The sequence below is a fragment of the Gastrolobium bilobum genome, unplaced genomic scaffold (assembly GCF_033153095.1).
Source record: "Gastrolobium bilobum isolate Gb01-03AN ecotype WA unplaced genomic scaffold, APGP_CSIRO_Gbil_v1 utg4431, whole genome shotgun sequence".
In the NCBI taxonomy this organism is placed as follows: domain Eukaryota; kingdom Viridiplantae; phylum Streptophyta; class Magnoliopsida; order Fabales; family Fabaceae; genus Gastrolobium; species Gastrolobium bilobum.
The window spans coordinates 188,445-216,074 of NW_026899844.1; the positions used below are offsets into that span (position 1 = coordinate 188,445).

A 27,630-nucleotide genomic window follows, 5' to 3' on the forward strand; every position below is an offset into this window, starting at 1 on the left:
AAGGTTCGGTTCAAAAAAGCTATAGGCTTATAAAATGGGACCCGGCGGTCCAGGTCCAGGAGGCCCCCCTGGTTGGGGTCCACCAGGCCCACCAGGCCCAGGACTCTTCGGTGGGTTTTGCGATATCATTAGTTCTTGGTAAGTAAACTTGGATCTTGTTATCGGGTATAGAGTATCCATATTATTCGCAAAGGATAATTGCATACTTCTTATTCTTATTATAAGCACTAAAACCATTTTTTTTTTATGGGTTTTGATTTTCTTAAATTTTCATGTTGTGACTCAACTACTGGATCCCACATTTATTAAAAAAAAATTGCACGCAAATCGAAATGTCACAACATGATAATTGAATTCTCATGCAACATGAGAAAATATTTTTTCTTTTTTTAAATAGAAAATTGAAAAATATAAGAATGATGAAGAGAGTAGACACTAGAGAGAGATTGGTTAAACAGAGAAGAAATAGGTGAAAGAAAAGTAGATAAAGAATATTTTTTGTTCTAACGTTTGTAAGTTATTTATTTTTAAAAAATGATAATCAGTGAAATCATATGTTTTTCACACAAAATTAATTAGAAAATAATAGTATGAAATGGTCAAGGATTATTTTTAGACTGGTGATTTGTTAAGTAATGCGGATTAGGTGTTGGATGTGTTTCCCTACATTGGATATTCATACAAATCAAAAATGAAAAAAAAAGTGTTTGAGGAAATATATTTACATTTTTCTATTTAATTAATTATTTGCCATAAAGCTAATATATTTTTTCCTTCCACGGATAATGGACAGTCTGAACTTTTTGTGCTGTTGCTGGCTGCTACAAGATTGCTTTGGGGGTCCATTTGGTCCACCTGGGCCTCCTGGACCACTTGGGCCTCCCGGTCCACCTGGGCCTCCATGAGTTTCCCAAGTTGCCACTGTTTTGCTTCTATTATGCTATGTAATGTAATAATTGATCACAGCTCTGTTATGAAAGCATTTTTGTTTGATGTAATAACATAATCTTGACACAGTTGAATTATCCGATGATATATTGTTGGCATTTAAATAAAAATAACGATCCCCTACTTGTTGAATTGACATTTCAAACAAATATAATAGTCCATCAAATTCTAATGATTTTCCATATCAAATTGCAATATACCACGATCCTTGCAATTCTATCGAACCACAATAAAGGAAAATCCTATCTATTGGGTTTAAAACTTTTGGTCTCCAACAGTACAACTTCACGTACAAAATTTGTAACCAAAACCTAAGCATTTGAACCAAATATAATTTTGAATGGTTTAGAAGTTTGATCCAAAGCAGGTGTAGCAGAAGTTTCTACAAGTTCGATCTGGGTGTTGAGCCAATATATTATTCTCTAGCGTCGGTAGAATATTTTTACATTGCAATATTCTCTAGCGAAAGTTTCTACTAATTAATCAGACGACTAAACAAGCTTCAATTGGGAATATCAGCCAATAATCATATGTAGCACTCACACAACTCGAATATAGGAGAGATATACATAATAATTTTGCATAGTTCACAATTTTTAGCCAAATATATGAATGAAAAGTGAAATAGAAAAGTAAGTAGAACGGGTTCAAATGTTCAACCACCAAGCTTAACCCATAACGGTGTGGGGAATAACTGAAGGACAAAATAGAACAAGTAACCTCAATAGTTTAGATTATTTCCTATAAAGAATCTATTAAATGTCTTAGAGGTCAAGTTTATTCAATCGCGGGTTATATGGCCTAACCTGTGTATTACAACCCCCGAATTGGAAGCGACTAAAGTAAGGTTTCTTTCTTGTAAATGACTCGTAAGATTCTTAGACACTAACTAAACTGTCATGTTAAAAATCACTTCACTTCTTGTTTAACCCGGCTAGCGAGTATGGGATGAAAGCAATTCTTGTACGCAACATTACCCTTGCATAAACAACCATGTTAAACAAAATATAATTTTTCAATTCTCATCCAAACACCTATGCCAAAGTCTGGAAAAACTTTCATCAATGAAATGAAAGCTTCATATACAAGTATGACTTCCCTGACATAGGAAGTCATCTTAAACCAGTTCTGATGCCTTCTCATTCTATAATCTTTTCTCTGTATTGACATATGAAATTAAATACCTCTCTCAAATATCAAAAGTAATTCTTGGAAAGTTTTTATCAGTTTGCATCCATAGATTCTGTTTAGAGAAGGGTGTCTACAGAGAAAGGCAGCATTCAAGTAGGCTAAGGGACTATATAGCTTAGGGTTACTTGTTATATCACGTGTTATATGAGTTGCAATTAGAGTCACGGTTACTAAGTTGGCTAATTTGTTACATAGTCTTTGATTGTAAACAGTGATATAAAGAAGACTGATGTATACAAAAAAAAAAAAAGATATCTGAATAATAAACTTGGTGGTTGTTATTTGTTGTATATCATTTCCTCTCTCTGTAATGTTGATACCTAACAGATTCTTGACAAATATGTACGCGACACAAGACCTTATTCTTAATTACCCAAATGGATTTAAACTCCAAATCAGTAGTGGTCCTCTAACTGGCTTCTGCTTTGCATGAATCAATCACCCTTTGTTTTCTCTCATTTTCATGTGATTGCGATAGCTAGAAGCCAGTAATTTGGTTATTGGCAATAAAAAGGCCAAATATAGCTGTCATTGTGACTCATTACTAATGTTAGCCTTGTTTGGGTTATAATAAAAGCATGATGTAAAAATAAATTAAACAAGGAGATGAGAAAGAAAGAACAAGATTTCTTCTATCCGTCCAAGATTTTCCCACCAGCTAGAATCATTTAATACGTGTACAAACACTAAATAAGCCAAGGATATAAATAGTAAAGCATTTAATAGAACCAAAGGAACTCATAAATATTGGAACGGATACTTTTAATTTCTTTGTTGTTGACTTTTTGGTTGGAGCGCAGAAGAACGGTAGTTCATATTGAGATAAGAAACGCCATCTGCCAGAAAATCTTTTACTTACTAGTCCTACTTTACTCGGTGTTAGAACCTTCCCGAGTACTTAGTTACCCAAGTTTATAATTATTATAAATGTTGGAATTGGAAGAGGCTAGAAATCACATTCACAGTGAAGTGAAGAAAGAAAAATAAAAATAGAGGACTGAAAGAAATGCCTCCACCTTGGGGTCCACCTCCAGGCCCTCCTGGCGGTATATGCAGCTGTATATGTAACCTTCTATCTTCCTGGTGAGTTCTACGTGATCCTTTTGATTATAGTATCACTCTACTACCAGCAATGCGTTTTTGTGTTTCTTCTGTTCATCACCCTCCGAGCTTTGTAAAGAAAGAAAGAATGAATGAAAAAATGAAACGAACCGCTGAGGTATATGGTTAAATTTTCAACCCGGCCCCCATTGAATTTTCTCTACATATCATGTTGGGGTTCTCGGGGTTGACATGACTAACAATATAGGACGTAATTTTTTACTGTTAAATGAAACCTGGCGAAAAAGAAAGGAACACTTAGCTTAAGAGTTGGGGTGGGCTTAGTTGAGTTTGGTGATCTCATGGGTGATCATCAGCCAGAACTCACTATCAGGATTCCCCAACTCTTTTTCAAGGGTGTTTTGTGAATCACAAAAAGTTGGAAACTTGCAGCATCTTTGTTTTGGGAGACATTTGTTTCACGGGTTTTATGTTTATTATTTTACATAACATAACTTCACTTTCCTACACACACATTAAAAAGATGAAGTACACATGTTTTTCTTTCTCTTTCATCATCTCACTTTCTCTCTCTCCATTATTGTGTGTGTTAGAAAATCCACTTATATCATGTCACATAAGATTAATAAAACCCTTGTTTCACATATACTAATCCTTTTTGACTCAAACCCTCATTTGATGGTAGTTTGTATTGTCTCTGCTGCTGCTGTCTTCTGGAGAGCTGCTGTGGCCCATTGTTTGGTGGGCCTCCTCCCCCTGGGCCTGGTTTCTGATCATCGATTTAACCTTGTGTACATGAGTTCCACGAGTAGCGGGCGACGATGGAGGAAATAAAAAGCATCAGCCTGTGTGTTGGGTTGTTTACTGGCAACCCGTGGTTTCTGCTCCATTTGCTTTTTGGGAGTTTTAAGATACTACTAGGGACTGTGAATAACAAGGTCGCTTCCAGCTACTTCTGATGTTTGGGTTCAGTTTCGCAAAGCATTCCACCAAATGTAATTTAGGTCTTCAATGTTTTTAATACAAAGGTTGAACGAGGAACGTATAACTGCTTGATGAGTTGACGTGTGACGAAATGTAGAATATCTTAGAGCTAAAAAATCAGGAAATTTAACAGCGCCAATACAATAAAGCTGCTTGCTATATGCAAAAAGAAATCGCAATATGTTATATACTTGTATCAATATGTACACATTAGGCACGTCATCAAATCACAACGCCGCTGCAAAAAGCAGGTTATACATAGGATCATTTAATTTGAGCATCAAATAATGTTATAAATAGAATTTGTAACCAGAAAATTACTCATTTAATGTTGAATAACGAAATTGGAGTTCTTTTACATTTAACCCTAATAATAATGACTATAGTTCGCTTAAGCATTTCAACAGCCTCTCCATTAGTGATTAAGGTGTCAAAGTAAAAATTTGAGACATTCATGACACTTGACCTGTTGTGTAGATAAAATTGACAGATAAGTGGACATACATTGTAACAAACTTGAGACTTTGCGTTCTTCGGAAGCCTTCAATTTTCATTAGATTCTATTCCTCCACAACATGATATACAAAGAAACATGTCAAAATAGCTCCCCTGTTAAAATTCCTGCATAGATGAATGCACAAAAATCCCTTTTAAGTTCCCCAGATGAAAGAACCAGGAAAAATCCCTTTTAAGTTCCCCAGATAAAAGAACCGGGAAAAAGATAGGAGTATCTAGCCTCGCAAAATCCTTTCTATTCTTCCTCCTCGTCTTCTTCGGGTGCCTCTTTTAACCACTGCAAACAAGAAATGATAAAAAAAGGCTTACATGAAAAAGTAATGCATCTCATACGATAGTTGTGAAATCGCAAGTTGCAACTTAGTTTTACAAGTGTAAAAAAAATACATAAGGATTACTCACTTGAATTAATTTTTGGGCCTGCATAACAAAAACTTTATCTGACTCATCTGCGTCTTTCTTCTCATCTTCCCAACTCAAAATAGCATCTTCTTCTACAATATCTTCATTATACATGTAGTGCAAAATCTGAATGCAATTAAGAAGTCATGACAAAAGGAGGGAAAGAAAATCAAATGCAGCGTGAGATTGTGAAACTATTCACTCCAATTATGTTACACGGAATAAGTATATGAGCAACGGGAAAAGCCTACGATTAAGAACTGTCCAAATCTTAATGTCACAAAAGAACTGTGCTGCTGCCAACAAAGTTAGATACCCAAGATTTAGAGCATGAGAACTTGCAGGAACCTTACTTTTGTGATAAAATCCATTTCATAACATTGTTTACTTACTGGCTTCAGACAGAACGACAGTGCATAAAATGCCATTGATCTTAAAAGTAATTTCTATTTGACCAAAGGATATAACACTATTTAAAGTTGAGTCAGCTGGTATAGGTTTCCTAATGTGCAAAAAACATTGACAAGTCTAGCTTATGAAAGATATAAAAATACATTTAATAATTATGAAATATATACAGCTAAGTTTATAGTCGGATCTGCATACTAACAGAATGAAGACACATCAATAAGTCTAACTAGAGAGAGATAAGCATACCTTTGTGAACAATGGAGCAAACTCCTTAGCAGATTCCAAACACATTTCTTCAAATTTTAGTATTACTTCAATCTGGAGTAAAAAATTTGAGCAGAGGGCAGACCATTAAGTAATGGAAATCAAATAGCGAAGCATCGAGTAAATGGCCAAATGTATATGTACAAATATATTATTGACAGAAATATTAGAGAATTCATAACCATATTTCAAAAATTAACGATCTTATGTAACAACTCAAAGTTCATTGAACTACTAAAGTGCTATCATGTTTCACACAACCAAAGATCATTTTGCTTTCTCTTTTTCTTTCCCTGATAAGTAATAGCTTTTAAAGACCACTGCAATGTAACTATCAGATGAAATAGAGGCCAAGCTCAAAGAATGCTCAACAGAGAATCCAAACGTTAATTTTATTGACACTTCCAGAGAAATCCCCACTTCAGCACAGAGAACTTACAGCCTATGCTCCAAAACAAGTTACAGGATTAAATCATTAACAAAAAAACAACGTGCACCCCAAATGTAGACATTTAATTAGTATGAGAACAAGGTAACAATACTCGAGTCTAGTACTCCAGCCAACATGCAGCAAAAAAGCAGCATTGCATGTTTAATTTTGTGAAAGATAGTCTTCTCTTTAAGCCTTACAAAATGGATTTGGATGATGATGAAATCACAAGCAAAAAATGAACATTCTCCAAAAGGCTTCATACAAAAATAAAAATAATGCAAGATAATCAGTAATCTTCTAATAGTTAAAAAACACTACACAAGTGAAAATGAATAACTTCAACAAGTAAAGGGGAAAGAATTGACAGATGCACCTGCTCATCCAAGTCAATCAGATAGGATGTAAGAACCTTTTTCCATTTTTTAAGTACAACCTGGGCATTCTGAATCAAGCTATCTGAAAAAATTCATCCCAAACAATAATAAAATCTGTAAGCAACCATTGTGAGTACCCCAAAAAAAAAACAAAAAAAACAAAAAAACTACGTATAACTAGTTAATCCCCTTTACAAAGTGATAAAAAGTAAAATCAGATGAGCAAGAGCCCCCAACTATTACCCCACTAGGAGTCAGCTCCATGGTTCAACAAAAACTATTGGGCTCTATCAAAAACCAAAACTTCAGTAAAACCATCCAGCATATTCTTTTTCAATGACTTCTCCTAATATTTTCTTAGGTCTTCCTCTACCCTTTTAATTGCATTGTCTTCCATTTGACCCACTTTTCTTACTGGAGCCTCCAGTTGATTCCTTTGTCCTGATCATTTTTCAAATTTTGTTACTTGTTAGTTGGTACCTCTGACAAGGCCAAGACGCCAAGTTTTCCAAGTATGTTCATAGCTCTAAACTAAATTCTAGAAGTTATTTTGATTTAATAAGAAAGGAATGCCTTATAAAGAAAAGAATGGAGAAGATTAAATGGATCAGGTAACAACAGAGAAAGGGGAAAACTCACCAGCTGAACTATGGGGGGTGTCTAAAGCATACTTCATCATTGCATAAAATACAGCTCCAGCACAATCAGCAGTTAGCTTATTGTATGACAACCTACCACATAAATAAAGGCAAAGTTGCTTACCCAAAAAAAAAAAAAAAAAGTCAAAGTTTCTATAAATTAACGCTCGGTGAGTGCATTTTAGAAGTGTCATCATTTAAAACAATCAAATCATATATTGAGAACAACGTTGGCAAAAAATTGCAGAAAGAAGATAGTTCTAAACACATTCCATGAAGATACCATGCCTTCTGGACAAAATGGAGTGCCAATTCTTTAACATATTTAAACAAGAGCAGTTGGAAATTGGATGGTCTAGAGAAAGCACATTTCAGATCTCTTATCAGGGATAATGTATAACAATTAGTCCTAGCATTTGATTCCTCCCCTACGACCTTTCGGTCACAAAGGAGCAGCTTTACCACTGCTCCAGGCTCGCCCTCTTTCCCTCAGCTTTTACACAAAACTCGAGAAATTCTATACTGCAACAACCAGTGTCTGCCTCCTCTGTTTCCAATTTCTCAATGAATAACATCACAAAAACAACTGAGTAAATGCTTAATTTAAGAAAGCACATGAAAAATTAACATGAGACTGAAAAAGAGGAAAGCAGGAAGCCGAGAGAACGGAAAGTACTTACAAAACATGAGATAGCATATGTAAGAGAACCAATAGAAAGCAAAAAGGAAGTTGGAAACGAAAACTGAAGGAAACTCAAAAGTCTTCATATTATATGATGCAACCGCCAAAGATATGCAAACAACTTCGAAACATAGGTTTACCACATTCTAAAGTATGTCTAACATCCAAAAATATATATAATGTTTATGCTTGAAAATCAGATGAAATGGAACAGGTCTCCTTCAGACTACAATCTACATTCAACTTTAACGAATACAAATAAGTATATACATACTTCAAAGAGTTGACTTCTAAGATCAAATGGTCTACTTGTATGCTTTCATGCACAGCCCTGAGAAAAGTTGCTTCAACCTGCAAATGATGGACTACTTGAAAATTTGATATCCACAACATGCATCTGATACAAGTTGTTTACAGGTCAAAATGCTCACCTCCTTCTCAAAGTAATAAGAGTCGTCTCTAGAGTCTTCATTATCATCATCATCTGAATTGTTAGAATTAGGTTTCAGCTCTCCAGAAGGTGGGAGAATACTGCCATCATGAGTTAACTCCAGATCATCTTCCATGGTTTTCATTGCCTCCAAAATTTTATCTGCAGGAATAGGTGCCACTGAATGCCTCCACTCTTCTTCATGGCCCCCTTCACATTTTGACCAAACATAACCAACCCCACCCACACCTAGCTGATCAATAGAAGAAAGTGTATTAAGAAACAATAAATTCCCTATAAATTGAAATTTTTATCAACCAAATATTAGTGTAACAAAATATAAAAATCTCCATCACAGGAAAGAAGTTTGTCAATGCTCAGAAGAAAGACATTTCTCATATATAGCCTCAATCTATCTACTCATCAAGAAAGGGAAAGGCAGGGATCACATAACAAAATCCACAAAGAGCTGAATTTTAACAATAAACACCCATCCATATGGTAGCTAAAGCCATTCCTCTCCCGTGTAGACTTGTTAATTTAGATGCAACTTGCAACAGTCATAAATTAGTCACCCTCCCTCTCTTTCTCACCAGCAAATATAACAATAACCAAACAGAACACAGTTTTAAAATAAGCAGCTGCTGATTATCTGAAGACTTGACAGCTCATCCCAATAGGTGACAGGAAAACAAAAATTGTTTGCATTTGAATAAATCACAACACCCATCCAATGTTAATGCAAATTAAATTCTACAACTTGGTGGCTAGAACTAGAAACTTCCATCTCTAAAAAAGTACTTAGCAATAATAATTAGATTAACTGCAAGTTTGGAAATCTTAATTATAAACCACTACCCATTAAACCGCGACTAGCAACTAGTGAGAGTAGGGGTGACGACAATACTTGTACGCAGTCTTACCATTACATATTTGCAAAGAGACTGTTTCTTAGATTCAAACCCACTGGGGGGGATAATATTTTTTTAAAAGCGCTCTTAGAAAGCTGTTAAAAAAAAAAATTTGGTTCTAAAATAAGTTAATCAAAACACGCATTAAATATCAAATCATATAAACAATATGGAAATGATAAAATTTGGAAGTGAATGGATGCATCAATAACCGAAGCAACAAGAGTAACTATTATTAGTGGCTGGTCCTTGTTGGGGAGAACAAACAGGCACTAAAAAAAAAAGAGTTGTAAGTTGTAACCATGTCAGAATACTTCAAGCTCTAATGTACACCTTAAGTTTTATTTGTCGCCATGTCCATGCTTCTTAGTTGGTGATAGAGGAGGCAACAGGGGCAGAACCATGTTAAAAATTTTCCCTACATACATATATGTTATTTACAGTGGAAGGCCCATAAAAAATTACAAATATTTTATTCCCAACCCCCTACCCTCGCAAAAGCTGCAAAGCCTTAAGGTAAGCCATTCACTACTAGTTTGCATGAAAATAAATCATGTATTAAACTTATTCTTCGACTAGCTTGAACCAAGTAACTACTTATTAACATTTACCTAGCAGGAAAAAGAAATCATAGAAGCAAATTCTTTTATAAATGTATAATATGAATCAATTAGGTTAAATGAATATAATTTTATTGGTACAAATTGCAACTGAAGCCCAAAATGAAAAGCTAAACAACTAACGATAAATGTATGGGTATGGATACCCCAACAAAATCAGCGTGGAGGAGATGAGGTTCCTAGGGGAAGATCCCATTTCTTCATTAATTAAAAAATAGACATTATCATCTACGATTTGCAGCCCCCAAGAAATATTTTCTAGATCTGCTCTGAGAAGGCAATTAGGACAGTCTAGTGAGAAAATGGCATGCCTGTTAGGGATAATAGAGTTTGTTAGAGAAATCTAATATAAAATCATTAACGAAGACCTCACTTACAAGTTTAAGTTGTTGGGTTGAGATGGTTGCATTACATGGTATCAGAGCTTGTGACCAAGTGGTCACGTGTTCGATTCTCGCCCCCTCATCCTTTTGATAAATATTTAACTATGGAATTTCTTAACAAGGGTAGGTGGGCCTATGCATTATCCACCCTTCAAGTCCAATGGGCTCTTGAGTGAGGTGGTGTGTTAAAAAAGTCTAATATAAAACCATTAATGTAGACATCACTTACAAGCTTGAGCTTTTAGGCGAGATAGCTGTTTAATAAGAGTACATACTCATGAATTACATTAGCTAATATTTAGCTGTATTAGATGGTGCAGTACTACTGTACTTCAACCCCTAGAGTAGCTTGGTTACACCCTTGTAACTATTCTGTCATGCCTACGAGGCATTCAGTCTTGCAACAACCAACTGAACATTCAGTTAGTTTAGACCAGGTGCAGCTTGCTCTGCAAGATTGTTGTATTTCTATAAATACCAGTTCTGTATTTCATAACTCTGGTTTTTAATCAATATCAAGAAATATCTACCTATATTTTCCCTCTCTTTCTCTCTGTTTTTCCCCTTTCTTTGTTTCCCTAGTTTTATTTTGAGGGAACAGCATGAACAACGTTGCGGCAATTGCATTAGCTAGTGCTTACTGCATTGAAGTGGTGATGGTCGTGATGGTTGGCAATATAGTACTGATGATTGAAGCAACATGTTTTAACAAGATTTCACAATGTAGGGTAGAACTGTTGCACATTATTAAACACATTACGCAATAATGTTTTGAGAAAAAGTAAAAATAAATCCGTTAAAATTATTTATCAACCAGGTCCTTGACTTGTTTTCATTATTATAGTTGTCAAATAATCTAGTAATTTGATTAAAAAAATCACTGCATCTAAGCTTAATGTTCATGACCTGCCATGAATAAGTTGAGACATACTCAACAAATGGTGAAAATCACAAATTGAAAAGGCTTCTGGAACAAACCTCCGAAGAAGGGCTAAAATGTGTCTCCAATACTTGGGAAGCAATCTCTACATCTAGCTTATCCACTTTGCTGGTGATGGCTGCATATGCAAAAATGGTAATTGAAAGGTTTAACATATGCATTCAACCTATCAATACATATTACAGAGTGATAGAGTCCAACCAGTAAAACAGGGCAGCAAAGGGAAATGAAACACAAATCAACAAAGAACGTATTTATTTATGGGTTTTCTGGAATTTACAGCAACAGCTATGAGAAATTACACCAAAAGCTGAAAAGTAAGTGCAGGGGAATAACTAAACCACAGAGAAAGAAGGATTACACAGAGAACACCATTACACTGGAGATGAAATGGAAGACCAAAAAATGATAGTCCTAGAGCTTGTTCGAGAGACTCCAGGGAACTCTCCCAAATCAGGATTTCTCTAGCCCAATCTGGTTGCCCAGCCAAGGTCTTCCACATGCCAAGATGCTCTCCCACACAATCACCCTGCTCCTTATAACTGACTACCAAAACATCAGCGACCCCCTCTATACCCAATACTATTCCTATGCATCCAGAATATTCTTTAGAACTAACTTGCTGAGTCAGCATAATCATTATTCCCCTACAATTTTTCCTCACATGCACCCTTAAAGTTGCGATCATATCACAGTGCAAAAGAAATTTGTTTATAATATGAGCAAATATAGAAGCCCCAGCTAAAAAAGTTTATCAAATGGAGGATAGACTAATAATTGAAAGAATTCTAAGGACCTAAACTTTTTATGGTAAACCAATTATGGGGTTGAACTTTGGTCGTTACCAATTAAGGACTTCAACTTTATTAAAATATATTTTTATTGATAAAGTGATGAAAAGACAAAATATCCAACTTGATAATTGAAAATAATTTATAATATGAACAAAATAAATGGCATATATGTCCTATTTTTTCAATACATAAATATTATCCAATTTTTAAAAAAAAATTAGGTCCTCATTTGAAAATGAAAATAAAGTTGAGGTCCTCAATTGGTTATCACAATAAAGTTGGGGTCTTTCTACAACACTTTTCTCCCCAATAATTAGAGATAGAAAGAGGAAGACCAAGAAAAACTCTGAGTGAAACCTTTAAAAAGGATTTATATCTCAAGTAATTTTCTTTTTTGACAAAACATATATCGCTGGTTGATACATGTAGCTGACCCCACATAATGGGAGAAGAATTTGGTTGTTGTTGTTGTACTATCTAAATACACTAGCTTATAGAACCAAGCAAAACAATAAGGACTTACCTCTCAATCAACAATATTCAATCAAAACACTTAGATACAATGATCCAATGTTTTGCAAGAAAGAAATATTCAAGCAGAAATCAAAGAAATACATTCCAATCCAAAAAGCTATTATATTAAAGATTCTGTGAACTATAATGCACCACAGGAATTTTCTTTTAAAGATTATTGCAATTAAATAAATCAAGTCATATTTTTAACTAAAACAGCTAATCAAGATCAAAATACCCATTTGAAGCTTTAGATACAACAAAATTGATTTCTGTGGAAAGAAATTATCTGTGGCTATAGTGTTGCTTTACGACCTAAACCAGCCAATATTTCATATGCTAGCAATATCACATTATCCATAGCTAATTATTTAATTAAATAATTGGAGAATAAAATATACGGATATATATCTCGGGCACAGATGAAATATTTATGAAAATTCAGCAATACCACTAGTACTATCAGCATATTCAAGCTCCTCATCACTATCTTCTTCAATTGGCTGCTGTAATAGAGATACTTTTGAATAAGGAGGAACAACAAACTCCTGCCCGACTACAACCTGTAAGCACAAAAATCCTAAATGCATCAAAAGCTGTATACATAATAAATAATTGACAAAAGACAGAGTCTTAATCAATAACTGAAATAAACAGGAAGCAAAGTGAGATTAACATATACGGTCATGAAAAATGAAAATAAATAACTAGACTAATATCTGTACACCATAAGAACAAACATTATACCAAATAATAGTTAATATTGTAATACTATAATACAAAACCAAAAAAACAAGGGATTCAATTATTCTCAAGCATGTAGTAAAGACTTTAGTTTAAAAGTCTTTTGATACTTAAATTTAATGACAACATAACCATTGTGGTTAAGCATAAAAGTTTTGAAGCAAGTACAATCGTATGAGAGAAACATGAAGGATGAAAGTATGGCGACTGAAATGGAATAGATACTACAAGGCACAAACCTTGAAAGACAAAACAACACCAGGTTCCAGAACAGCTCCTGACTTCATAGTCACGCCATCACATACAATTGCATGTCTAAGTCTACAGCCATCTTCGATGGTGATGTTGTCCCATATATAGCATCCCTCTATGTGAACATTTGATCCAATTTTACATCCTTTTCCAATAACAGAATTTAAAATTTTAGTGTTATTCCCAATATGGGTTCCAGATCCTATAACAGTGAACGGGCCAATGACAGCAGATTGTGCTTGTGATATTTCTGAAAGGGGAGAAAAGAATAGTCAAAACGTAATATATTAAATAAATGAAAATAGGTAAAAATTAGTTTTGAGACAACCATCTTACATGTCATAGCCACAATATGATAATTATTCGATAATTAAACTATTCAAAAAGCTTAATCTCATCGGAAATGAACAACAAAGCATATCAAGCAACCAAACATCATTGAATGAAACTAGAACCAACATACGAGCAAGCCATATTATCAGAAATAAACTATTTGCTGGCACACTCAAACAATACTAAAACTTTCATCCATACCCGAAGCACGATACATTCCTTGTCGTTCAAGTTTAGTAGCTGTGTTGCCAAAATTCATAACATCTGGCACCAATGGATATGTCCATCTATGAATTATATCCTTGCTGACAGTGTCATAGCTTCGGAAATTATCAATCCTTGCCGCATAGTCTGAGTGGATTTCATGAACAAAAATTTTGTACCCCATTATCTGAAAGTTAATGTAAGGTCAACTTTGAAGCGGTGTATACATAATGCTAAAATCAAGAGAATATAAGCCATAGAAGAATGTAGTCGCAACACAAATAATGAGCCTGTATACCAAAAGACTTGAAGGTTTGTGCAAGAAATGCATAAGACTTATGAATAAGTCCAATTCCAAAGCATTTCCAGAAATTGTTGGAAAAGTTCCAACACATGCAGACACATGACCAATTCAAGAAAGCACTCGGTGTTTCATATGTGCTCGTCAGACATAGCAACACAGAACGAATGTAGAAGGTCCATAAGAGATAACAATTAGGCTCTTTTCTTCCAGTAAAAAAAAAAAAAAATCATAAAAAGATAAGCTTTTTCCTTCCATCAAGGACTTAAGGAAGAATTTCACGAAGAATAACATAAAGCAGAGTACTGAAACAATAGTGTATCTCAACTAAGCATATGGATGAGAAATTACATCATCAACAAGCAATCCCTTGACAAAATGACGCCGTAGATGTTGGTAGTCAAAATTGTCTGTAAATAGGCTGAGGACTTCTGGCGAGCAGATGTCAATGTAACAATCCTGCAGAAAAGATATTGACCTCAAAAAATTCAATAAAGTTGTACCAGACCACAGAGATATGACCAAACAAAGTAGTCATAATAATAAAGCAACAATAACAACAGTAAATAGTTCAATTACCAACTGAAAATAAACTGAGATTGATAACACATCATCTGATTGAGAATCAATAGATCATTTCTTAGCACAGCCCACTCTGAGGTAAGCATCACTGGAACTCATAAACTCCAGCTAAACAATAAAATTTTGTGCATGGTCATGAATTAAAAATAATAACATACATTTTGCCCTGAAATTAGTTTTTCACTTCTTCTTTTTTACAAATAAGCACCACAATCTAATTCCATTTGAGCAAGAAGTTGATCTGTAAGTAAAGCAGAAATAACTGAAGATAAGTGTTCAACCTCCTTGTCATGGTGCAGAGAGAGGGACGGATTATCGACAAGCAATGACTTGTCAAGATGTAGAATGCCTTTTGAATGGTCTGCCTTATCCTCATAATACAAAAGTTGCTTGGTATCAGGATCAATGGCCATGAAAAGTTCATCAGTACCAAGTCGAGACTGATGAATATTTGGATTAGGTTTTGACCGTTTAATGACCATGGTCATTACAGCATTACTATCTTTCTTCCTCCTTTCTTTATGCTCTAGAAGTGCCTGAGTTAGCGACATGTTGCTGATAGTATCTCCACTGATAAGGACAAAGTCTCCATGTATCTTCAAAATAACAAATTGTCCAAAAGTGTTACCATACAAAACATGGCCCCAATGGATTACTCAGAGCGTGAAAAGATACTATGTTAACAATCATTACTTACACAGCGACAACAACAGCATGATTAGTAAACAGTAATAAAAAAATTTACTACAGCACTAAGTCATAAAAAAAAATTCTATGGACTGGCAGTGGCTGACATGTAAGGTTCTGATCTTTTCCGTTAAAGAACCTATTAAACTGGGGATTTGGCTCCTCTAAAGTGATGGGTGCACAATAGATAAAAGTGCGATGTTGTAACCGTTGATTTTCCAATCAATGGAGTAAATTTTAACAAGTCCATGGTTTGTTATATATGTGCATATATTATATATTACAATCTCAACTGTAAGGTTAGAATAACTTTATCTAGATCAGGAGGTAGTTAATAAAAATGCTAGAAGATGCCTTTTCTGAAAACCAATTCTAATTTCTAAGTAAGAAGAACTATTTTTTTTAATAAAAATTAAAATATCAACTTTTTAGGTCTTGCAATACACGTGGATACCAGTGTCATGGAACTGCCTACATAAATTTAAAATTGAAAACATATAAGTTGAAGACAAAAACATACCACATTATGCTCATATATTACACGCAGCGCATCTCCGGCGCTCACAGAATTCTGTGACTCGATAGTTGTTACAGCAAAATTTGGCTGAGAGAACCACTCGGATTTCTCCAAATAGTTAATCACTTGCTTGGAATGAGCACAGCAGAAAACAAAAACCTCTTCGACACCAGCAGATTCGAGCCAGGTCAAGGTGTAATTTATCATTGGAACATTCACGAGTGGCAACAGCACCTTAAACACCATCAAAAAAAAAAAATAGTAAATGCATGTTGTGTTGTAAAGTTCAACAAGAGCAAGTCCATTCAATGTAAAGTTCAACAAAAGCAAGTCCATTCAATGGTTGGGTTAAATTGTGAGATTAAGTACCTTGGGGCGTTCGAGTGTGATAGGTCTGAACTTGGTGGTAAAACTATCAGCCAAGAGGATGGCCTGCAAGGGAACCCGCGCCAATTCTTCGGGGTCCTCTGAAACCCTAGCGGCGCTTTTCTTTGGTGCGCCCATTTGATTCTGATTTCGATTCTGATTATGATTATGATTCTTCCTCACCTAATACTGTTACGAAACACTCTGTTCGATGTTAGTGATCACAGGTGAGCGCTTGAAACAAGGTGTGTGTTGAACATTCAGTAATAGAAAGAGAAAAAAAAAAGTTAACACAATTTCACACTGGCTAGCTAGTATGGAGTGTGGACTCTTGAATTTGATTTCATGTTTGATTCTTTTTCATCCTCTCTTCCGCGACACACTACATAGACAACGCAGAGAGCTGTCAGGCCAATAATTTGATTGGGCTGGGCTGGACCAGTTTTTTATTTTATTTTTTTGAGATAGACGAAACGAAAGAATCTTCAAATAGTTTTAGTCTCATATAAAAATATATGCAGCTCGGCCCATATTTTCACGGGCCTAGAGAGAGTCCTTATAAAAGGGTTGGGTATATATAATCCATATACTTCACATTTAACTTTCGAAAAGTTAATGTTATTTAACTTCCATTTAAGCGCCAATGATGTCAAATGAAAATTGAATACTTTGGAGGATTAAATTATTGAGTAGTAATAATAACAACTTATTATTACAATATATATGATACATGCTGGTCGTCATATGACTCAGATTTAGGGGGTCGTCACTCACTCGGTAGTCACTGGCACTGCTTAATGTTTCCTTAATCCTTAGCAAATATATTAATAGAACATTAGTACTTAAGATATCATGTATTGAATTCAACTTTTATATCATTTGAGAAAAGAAATGGGCTTTAGAGTTTTAATCCTGATGAGTGTTGAAGTTCTTGATGTTTAAGACTAAATTCGGTATATATCTAAAGACTGTTATTGTTGTCTAAATCATTTTTCTATGAAAAATGTCCCGAGTTTGTTAGAGCAAACTTTTCACACAATTAATTGCAGTATTTTTCATTCTTAAATATAAATGAATTGTTTGTAATTTTTATTTCATCCATTATTTGCATAATTTCATTTAAAATGTAATCTGAAAAATAAAGCTGAATCATCGACGTCAAAATAGTTATTATTTCGTTTTAAGCAACAATCAAGAGAATTAAAATATTCATTCAAAAGTACTATTCTTTAGAAACTTTAAATTTTAATATATCATAAATAATAATAATAAAATAATGGTCTCGAAAAAGTTTCAAGAAAAATATATTAATTTCATGATTTACGTGGCATTGTCGTTTTTATCTAACAAAAAAAAGTTACATACTCATTAATAGTGAATTCATATCATTTAAAAATTTAAATAAAATGAAGTAGTAAAATAAAAATATATATTTTACAATTGTAATACTGTATCCATACGATGATTAAGTAAAAAATAAATGATACTAATTAAAAAGTGTTCGAACTTTTTTGAATAATGGAAAACATTACATGTTTCATTTATGTAATTCTAATGCCTGTTTTAATAATAAAAAAAAAAAAATACTCTCCTGGAAATGGTACAAAATGTACTCATTATTAATGGTTTTATAATTCTGATTCAACATGAAAATTGAAATCTTTCTACACATTTTTGGATTTCCGTGCTAACATGATCCTACACATAAGGGTTTTATTAGAACTCCATTTCGACTAAAACCATGTTAAACCAATTTTATAAGATAAAAGTTAATTTTATAACATGTAGTTAAATCTTAAGCCTTTCTTTCATATTGCATGTTCCATTTTGACACATATTGAATGTTTTTTTGTTTAAGTTCATTATTAAAATTCAATAATTAAACATAAAATACGTCAAAAAATAAATCATAGTAGAAATATACAAATAATAAAATAAAGATTTAAAAAGTAACACAAAAAAAAGATATATATAGTGAGTCCATCTCCAAGTATCAAGTATGGATAATAAAATATTTAATATATATATATATATATATATATATATATATATATATATATATAATAATAATAATAATATGAGAATCATAAATTTGGCTTGAAGATGTTTAAATGATATTTTTATTACGGCAACAGTGACAATATAATGTTAAGCATTAAATAAAGATGATTATGATATGGAGATAACTAAGATTAAGATGAAAACAAATTATTATTATTTTGGTAAATAGATGGAAAACAATTTAGTCTAGGTTTCAAACGAATTATGATAATGCATTTTGCATTATTATTTAAAAAAAAAACAAGAATTCAGTTGTCACTTAAATCTCCACTTGACTTGCAAAGTTGCAAACAAAATAATGAAAACATCCTCGATCTGAATTCTGAATTATTTTGTTTTCTCTTGCCGGATAAAAAAATATCTGTATTGTTATCAAAAAAAAAAAAAATATCTGTATAATTATTATTTTCAACTTTTTTTCACTAAAGCAGGGCATTTCAGGAAATTACTTTGTTAAAAAGTAGGGTACCTTAAAGTTTATTGCATTATGTAAATAAACTTGCATTATTATTAAAAAAAAATCAGTAGTCACGTAACTCTACTTAACCTGATTGATCAATCCCGAATATTGAAAAAGATCATTCAGATGACGTAGCAACCATCATAGCGAAAATATTTTTGGTAAATCACATGTATGGAATATTTAATATATTTTTTATCAAATATAAAATAAAATTATAATTTTATAATTAATTTCTTTTATATCTTCGTTTTTATCATTTTAGGAAAAGAAGTATCTCTTTGGAGCAAATTTTTGGAACATCCGTTTATTAAAACTGGTAATTGTTTTTTCACTTTAATCCTTATTTTTTTTATTTATTTTTTTTGTCTCTACAATTTTTCTGCATTTAATAAATGGATGTACCAAATTCAATATACTCAGTAACACTAAAAAAATATCCCTACTCCCTTACTACCGAAAATATGCTTCATCACAGTGTATCCATTAATGCCCAGCTGTCAAAACCAACCCCCAACAACACCACGGTGACAAGTACTGAAGTACGGAAATAATTTTAATATTATAATATATCAAATTCGGTATATCTATTTATTAAATGAGAAAAAATTAAATGGATATACAGACAAAGTGAAAAAAAATTAAGGGTTAAAGTGAAAGAAAATTATCCATTTTAATAAATGGATGTATCAAATTTGGCACATCGAGTATACCGAAAATTTGCTCTTGAAGTACGCATTCATCTTATTTTATTTTTTCATTTGTCATCTTTTTCTTTTGTTATTTGACTTTGACCAATTGACACTCACATTCAATAAAGAATAGTTCCCTTTTTTGTTATATCATATGACAAGAGCTTTTGAGTTGCATACATAAATTAAGTGTGGAGCCATGCTTAAAAAAAATTAAGATTCTACAGAAAGAAACAATATCATTCTTCCAATATCACAGATTTTGCATAAAGAATTGATATTCTCTAGTTGAAATTCCACCGGCCAATTGGCACACGCATACAATTGAGAATGGATCATCTTCCACCACGCGACATTATCATGTGATCATCACAGATCCATTCCCCATTTAACAATTTTGTCATTATTTTTTAGTGGAAGGATCCGTTTATAAATTTGTTTAAATTTTTGTTACAAATTATACTATATTCCCCTGAAAGAACATAGAACATAGTGTAGTTTGTAAGAGTTTGTAAACAAAAAAGTTTTTAAATATAACTTGTCCCTATTTTTTATGTTATGAACTTGTATTATTATTAATGTTATTATCAGTTTATTTTACCATTAGATCGATTATGTTGTTCCAATGGTTCTGATTTAACTTTCTAAAAATCTTCTTTCTTTTTCCTATATTTAATATGGGAAAAGTGTTTGTCATTTCAAATGACAGAAAGTTATGTCATTTTAAGAGAGATACAGACACAGAAAATTTAAATTTTAAATTAAAAAAATCACACATTTTCTCTCTCCCATGATTTCTGTTTTTTGTGTCTATCTCTCTCCTAAAATGACATAACTTATATCATTTAAAATGACAAACACCAAACCCATTTAATATTTTATATTTGTTTTTACTTTTGTATGGTTATGATTTTTCATATTTAATGTTTTCACATTAAATATGGGTAATCATAACATTACAAAGATAGGAATAAATATAACTGTTAGATCAACATAATTGATCTAACGGTGAAATAAACTGGTAGTGAAATTGGTAATAACAATATTATATCTTTATTAAAAGTATATTACTTAATTTATATTAAAAATTTTATATTGCAAACGTTAAGTGTTGGTTCATAAGTAGACTCCATTTATTAATGATTTTTACTTATATATGTTGTGTAGTTAAATAAAATATTTTAAGTGGTTAATATTTTGTTAGTTATTTTTATTTGCTAACAGGGAGTAAAAATGGCATCTAGTTCGATTTTAAGGAGCAAAGTTTCTCTGTTTTGGAAGCAGAAATCATTCGGTGAAATTATGGTGAAAAAAAGAGAGAAAAGATTGAAAAGAGAAGAGAGAGAAAAAAAATTTAATACAAAGTGTCAATTCTTTAGTAAAAGAACCGTGATAATCCTGAATCATATTAAAAAAATTCAGATCGAGCATTATTTATTTCAGGGATGACCCATCATTATCGAAGTCTGAAGATGTAGGAAACACGTGTTTGTTAAACGATTGCATCATACACACGGAGTTGCAGCTAGCTTAGATTTGGAAATCATCTTATTGTTTCCAAGTCAAATTGGTTTTTTTTCAGAGTTTCAAAACTAGCATTCTTTTCAAAGCTCGCATTAGTTGGCACTATCTGTACTGATGGAGAGTCTGGGAAAGGACCCTATGGGAAACCATAGATGATAGAACCATAACTTTCACATGCTGCAGAGTACACGAAGGGATATCATCTATATTAATTGTATATTAACTCTTGTACAACTTAACGATGCGAATGAACAGTGACATTTATTTTGATTAAACATATTGACATATGTTGATATCTTGTGGAATTTCTATTCCATTTGCATTATATATGTTTCTTATATTAATTATTAATATCCATTTTAAAATTGGGATTTATTATTCTTATGTTGCATAAAATATGATTTATCTACTACACACACAAATTCAAGATAGGTCACACTTTATTTTTTCTCTCTCTCTTCTTCTAAGAATGGACCCCACGTCCCCACCTATACCAATGAGTGTGTAAAAGATAACTCTTATCTTCTACTAAATAAGAAAACTATTACCCTCTAAGATTTTAAGTTTTTAATTGTTTAGGCTAATGACAAAATGAAAATCAAACATATATCATAAACACAATTTAAATCAATCATCATCATCATCATTACATATTTACATCACAAAATGTGTACATGTACTCTAATTTAATTGAACACATCAGTATCATCAACATTATCATCATCAACTTATTTAGGGCTTTGTTCTTCTGTTCAACAATGACAAAGATGATCTGACATTTTTTTGTTTTGGAAATGATGATCTGACATTCACTTTTACATAATGTACATTTTTGCTTAAGCTGAAGCTCTTAAATCCATTTCATTTGTAATACATGTTAATTTTGATTAACTTAATTTTTTCACATAAGTTGTTTCATCAAGAATTAATGTCTAATCCATAGTGGCTAAACTATTTTTTTTTTTTCATTGTCAATCGACCACTATAATAAATTGAGAGCATAGGTATCCAAATGCTAGAATATGTCACACGTAATAATATTGTATGGATTTGTTTAGAGATCATATTTGGCCACCCTAATGTGAATCGATATAAATGCCTCCACGAATTTAAACATTCCGATATGTACGTAATCATATGGACAAACTCGATAAGAACACGCATTAATTTACCGTGATGGCTTCCGTTAAATTGTAAGGAAATGGATCATTTTATATGTTATTTAATATGATCGTATCATTTAAAATATGATTATAATTATTTATGGCCAAATCAATAGTGATGGAGAATGAGAGAGAAAAATATTAGAATAAAAAATGATAAGATCATTACCGTTGATTTATCCAAAAAAATAATTTAGATTTGTAAAGAATAATTTCAACCCAAAAGCTTAAGCTATAACTAGATGAGTTTACATTAATGATTTTTATATTTCTCTGATATGTTCTTTTACACGAGAGCCCATTGCGGGATGATATATCAGACTCAGCTTACTTGTGTTAATTAATATCCAAAAAAAAAAGCTTACTTGTGTTAAAAAAACTTCACAATATTTAATTTTTTATTAGTAGAATGGAAACGATGATGATCAAATCTGTGATCACTTGGTCTATGTCACTTTACATAGTATCGGAGCTTAAGTGTTCATGAATTTGATTCTTACCGTTATTATTATATTAATAAAAATAAATAAATATTATGCAAAATTTTGACATAGGTAGACTGGACTTTATACATTATCCATTTTGCAAGCTCAATATTAGGCTCTCGTGTTAGAAGATAAGCTGAACGTAATGCATCTTCTACCTTTCTGTCGTGTGAGGAAAACGTGTTAGAAAAATATAAAATTATTAATATAACATTCCTAAAAACTTTAACTTTTGAATTAAAATAATTCTTATTGAATTTTTTGACAAGACATGATTACATTAACTAACACGTAAAAATATTTAATGCGGTCGTAAAAAGTCTATCTAACATTTCGTTCGGGCCTAGCGCTGCACCTACAAAATAATCAAGCAGTCTATCAAATATGCACTTTGTCAATTCTGTTATTGCAAAATTCAATACCGTTTAATGATTTATTTGCAGCTTGTGATGGTGTCTACACCTTTCATCACCGTGATCTTTTTTTCTCCCGAAATGTCAGTGTATCTCTATGTTTCCAAGGTCCTTTCAAAAGATTGCTTACCAGTAGTATAATATACATTAGGACGAAACATTTTTTAGTTATGATAAACAAGCATTAATTTCAAAATCCGACCTACTTTGATCAAAAACCTGATTTCGTCCAACATGCATTAACTCGATAAGCTTTCAGACGTGGTGTCTGCTTGTCATTCAAGCTTATCCATAAAGTCCTGATGATACACATGTGACAACGTGATAAACTGGTACCATGTGTCGCGAAATTGCAGCAGAAAAATATTATATTCCGTTACGCTTTTAAAATAGAGTTCGATTATGTTGTGTTATAAGATTTAGCAGCTTTTATATCAAATTTATCACAAAACATTTTTAAAACTGTCAAAATCATTAAATTTAAAAATACATATAAATAATGTCTATACAAAATTACTCTTGTAATTCAACGTATGATTTTAATTAAATTTTTATTAGTTGTTATAGAAGTGCAGATAACAGTGTTATGTTCGAAGAATAATCTTGCGAGCCTGTTTGACATAAAAAATAAGCTGATACAACCTTAAAAAAAACTTCCTATGAGCTTTTAGATTTTTTTTTATTCATAATAAAAAAAACTCTTTTTATTAGAAGATTTTTTAAAAAACTCGTTTAACATAATTTCTGCTTATAAAAATAAGAGCAGCTAAAAAAAAAAACTCTCAAACAGACACTCAGTTTGATTATTTTAAGCAACATGAGTTCGATTCTCTATTCTCCTAATTTGTTAGCATATCAGCTCAAAGTTTTAATAATATTACGGGAAGGATATTGTAACAATCAAATTGTGTTACTATTATGTTACTACTAATCAATCTCACCGTTAAATTGATTATGTTGATCGAACAGTTATATTTATTTTCATCTTTATATGGTCATGATTTCCCAAATTTAATACTTTATATTTATTTTCATCTTTGTATGATTATGATTTCTCATATTTAATGCTTTCACTTTAAATATGGAGAATCATAATCATACAAAGATGAAAATAAATATAACTGTTGGATCAACATAATCGATCTAACGGTGAGATTGATTTATAGTAACATGGTAGTAACACACAACTTGATTGTTACAATATCCTTCCCCAAATAAAGGAAGATTATTCTTACAACTTATTTTTGTTTATAACCTCTTACAATTATATCTTAATCGTTAATTTTTGTCAATTAACTGTTATCATTTCTGCCAATCAAACTCATTAATTAATTGTTAATTTTTAATAATAATAACCGTTTATTGATGAAAATAACAATTAAGATATACTTATAAAAAATTAAATAAAAATGAGTTATAAGAATACCATTTCTCTTTAAATAAAGATATAATTTGAACACATATCGAGGAACTTCCCCACCTTCACGTGGTGGTTAGCAACCTCCTCTGGTTTGGATAAAAAAAATTATAAATATATTAAATAATTCAGCCCAACATCTCTTGAACTAATTAGGTGATTTCTAAATTATCATTTTAACTTTTCACGACCATGACCTATTTTACTGGGTTAAATGCTGAAATGTATCTATTATATGAAAATTAAAAATATTCTTAATAAATAAATTATTAAATTATTAATCAAAATATCAAATTTATATTTAACTAAGATAAAATACTAAAATGTTATAATAATTTGGTGTTAAAAAATTATTAAACAATTAATATTGTATTTAATTATAATAAATATCATTTCATAAACATAAAAATATTAATATAGTTATTAATTTGAACATTTCGAATTTATAAATTATTGAATAAATTTAGAATTAAAATAATAATAATTCAGATATTATTTCATATTGCATAATATTATGTTTTTTTTTATAATATGTTTTTAAAAAATAAATTAGATAATATAATATATAGGAGTCTTGAAAAAAATAATGTAAAGATGTATATTACCATATGGTAATAAATAAAAATGATAAAACATTCAAATTTATATTTAAAAAAATTAATTGATAAAATATTGCAAACATACTATGGCCCGTTAAAACCCAACGCTATTGTTATCAAAAAAAAAAAAAAAAAAAAAACCCAACGCTATAAAATTCAAGTTTTATAGTTAAAATAATTTCTACTGATTGAAATTCTATAATATAGTTTTATTATTTTTATTTGATAATAGTATCTATTTTTTTGGTTTATAAATATAAAAAATAATTTAGTTATCAGGTTATTTTAGTGTAATTATTATTTAAATTTGTAAATATAATTTGATTTATGTTTAATTGTTCTCTCGATATTATAATGAATATAAATTAATTGTTTAATTGACCTATTGTTCTAATTTATATTGTTTTTGCTTGTTGGGTTTATTTTTGTTTATATGAAAAAAATATTTTTTCGTAATTTTAAAATGTATGATTCATTTAATTTATTATATAACTATTAAAGATTTGTATTATATAATTTTATTTACAATATAATAAAAATTATTTATAATTTTACATGTATATAAAAAAAAATTATACCACAAAAACAATGTACATATTAGTTATATAATTTTGTATGATATTTTGGGGCTGTATTTTTAATTAGAGATATTTTTGACATTTTAATTATAATTTTTTAATTTTTATTAATGATATTTTTGACATTTTATATAATAAGGGCAATTTTGACATTTATAGGTTAAATGATACACATTAAAATCACAATGCTTTTAAATTTACCATAGGGATTAAGTAATAACAGTATAATTACAAAAGGTGAAAATAAAGTTTTTCCTTGTTAATAGATAATGTTATTGTTCTGTATTGAAGATAGATATGTCTAGCTCGTTAGGCTAGTAAGTTTTTTTTTTTTTTTTCTAAGGTACCCATTAGTTAGATACCTTTAAATTTAGCAGATCATTATGCACAAAAGAATAAAAGATAGCTTTTGTCAATGAGGTAGTGTGCATGTACAGTGACAACATAATAGTTCAGAGAGAATATTCATTTATTTATAAAGTTTACTTATAGGTATTAGGAATCTGAACTTCTGTGCCTCTTCTGGCAACTTAAGCCCATTTTTAATGCTGTCATATTAGGATTAATATCTTTGATGAATATTATCCTTTAATTATGTCAGGTTTGTATTTGGATTTTCTCTTATTGGACCTTATATTAAATGGGTCTCACATATGAGTTCGTAACAGTTATGTTACAAATATTTTTTTTAAGAAAAAACTGAATAAACTTTGTAAAATAATTATGGATAAAGTGTATGTCATTTTAAAGGATGTAAAGTTGTGTCATTTTAAGAGAGAGAAAGAGATAGATAAAGGAGGAGAGAGAGTCGACAAAAAAAATAAAGGTGTAGGTCCCACCTCTTTGTGAGAGTTAAAGAATATAAGTTGTGTCATTTAAAAGGATAAACACTTTTCCCAATAATTAGATATGTATTCTACCTACAATTATATTTCTTTCTCATATAATCATGACTAGCTAATTAACTAGGGATATCCTTCTGTTGCAGTTTTTTGTACTCAAGGAAGAATAATACGAGCCGTGGATAATCATCATATTCGTCGCATATCTATAATGAAGTAATCAATGTTAGATTAATAATCATAATATTTTTCTGTAAATTGCTTCAAGAATTTTAGGGAAGTAAACGGGCTAAGTCTATATTTAAATGTGTCAGCATGATCAAGCTTGTTACCTGTTATGAATATAACTACCGGCCTGTGGCCTGACTTATTTACAAAAAATAAAAGTCTGATTAAACCAGTTTAAAAAAAATAAGACAGCAAAAATTTATTCAAATAGAATATACAATCAACAGCACTAGTAATTTCATAAATATTCATAAGTTCAATGTATATTCAAACATCATAATATAGAACAAAATCATTCCAAAAGTCTATTTAACCAATAAAATGGGGTGAAATGGATTAAGGAGAGAGAAAAGACTATTACAATTTACAAGTAGTATAAAAAATATTAAATAAAAATAAAAATTAATATACTAGGTCAACCTGAGAGGCTTCTAAGGTCGAACTTTTGAATTGGAGTCTGAGACCTTTTTATTAAACGAGCTTTTACACAAGTCCAAGCCTGATTCCATCAATCAATTTTAGGCATGTAAGCTCAGACCTTCACGAGCCGAGCTAAAGACCCCTGGTTCCTTTATCACCCCTAATGAATTTCATCACATGACATTTCCGTAACTAGGAACTCTCTAAGGTGGTGTTTGGTAGCCGGTATTTTTCAGGATTCTCAAAAAATTAAATTTTTCTAAATT

General features: G+C 31.4%; 1 protein-coding gene across 1 annotated transcript; it reads right to left on the reverse strand.

Moving 5' to 3' along the window:
• Positions 1 to 4,605: 4,605 nt before the first annotated feature.
• LOC133293858 (uncharacterized) lies at positions 4,606 to 16,817 on the reverse strand. The gene is made up of 15 exons (XM_061492476.1): positions 16,486 to 16,817; positions 16,120 to 16,350; positions 15,194 to 15,508; positions 14,682 to 14,789; positions 14,027 to 14,216; positions 13,480 to 13,742; positions 12,948 to 13,059; positions 11,228 to 11,307; positions 8,337 to 8,588; positions 8,180 to 8,256; positions 7,225 to 7,316; positions 6,585 to 6,667; positions 5,761 to 5,832; positions 5,104 to 5,229; positions 4,606 to 4,978 (listed from the first exon to the last, which is right to left on the reverse strand). Exons 1-15 carry the CDS (start codon positions 16,618 to 16,620, stop codon positions 4,937 to 4,939), a joined length of 2,178 nt encoding a protein of 725 aa, XP_061348460.1. The 5' UTR covers positions 16,621 to 16,817; the 3' UTR covers positions 4,606 to 4,936.
• Positions 16,818 to 27,630: the final 10,813 nt, after the last annotated feature.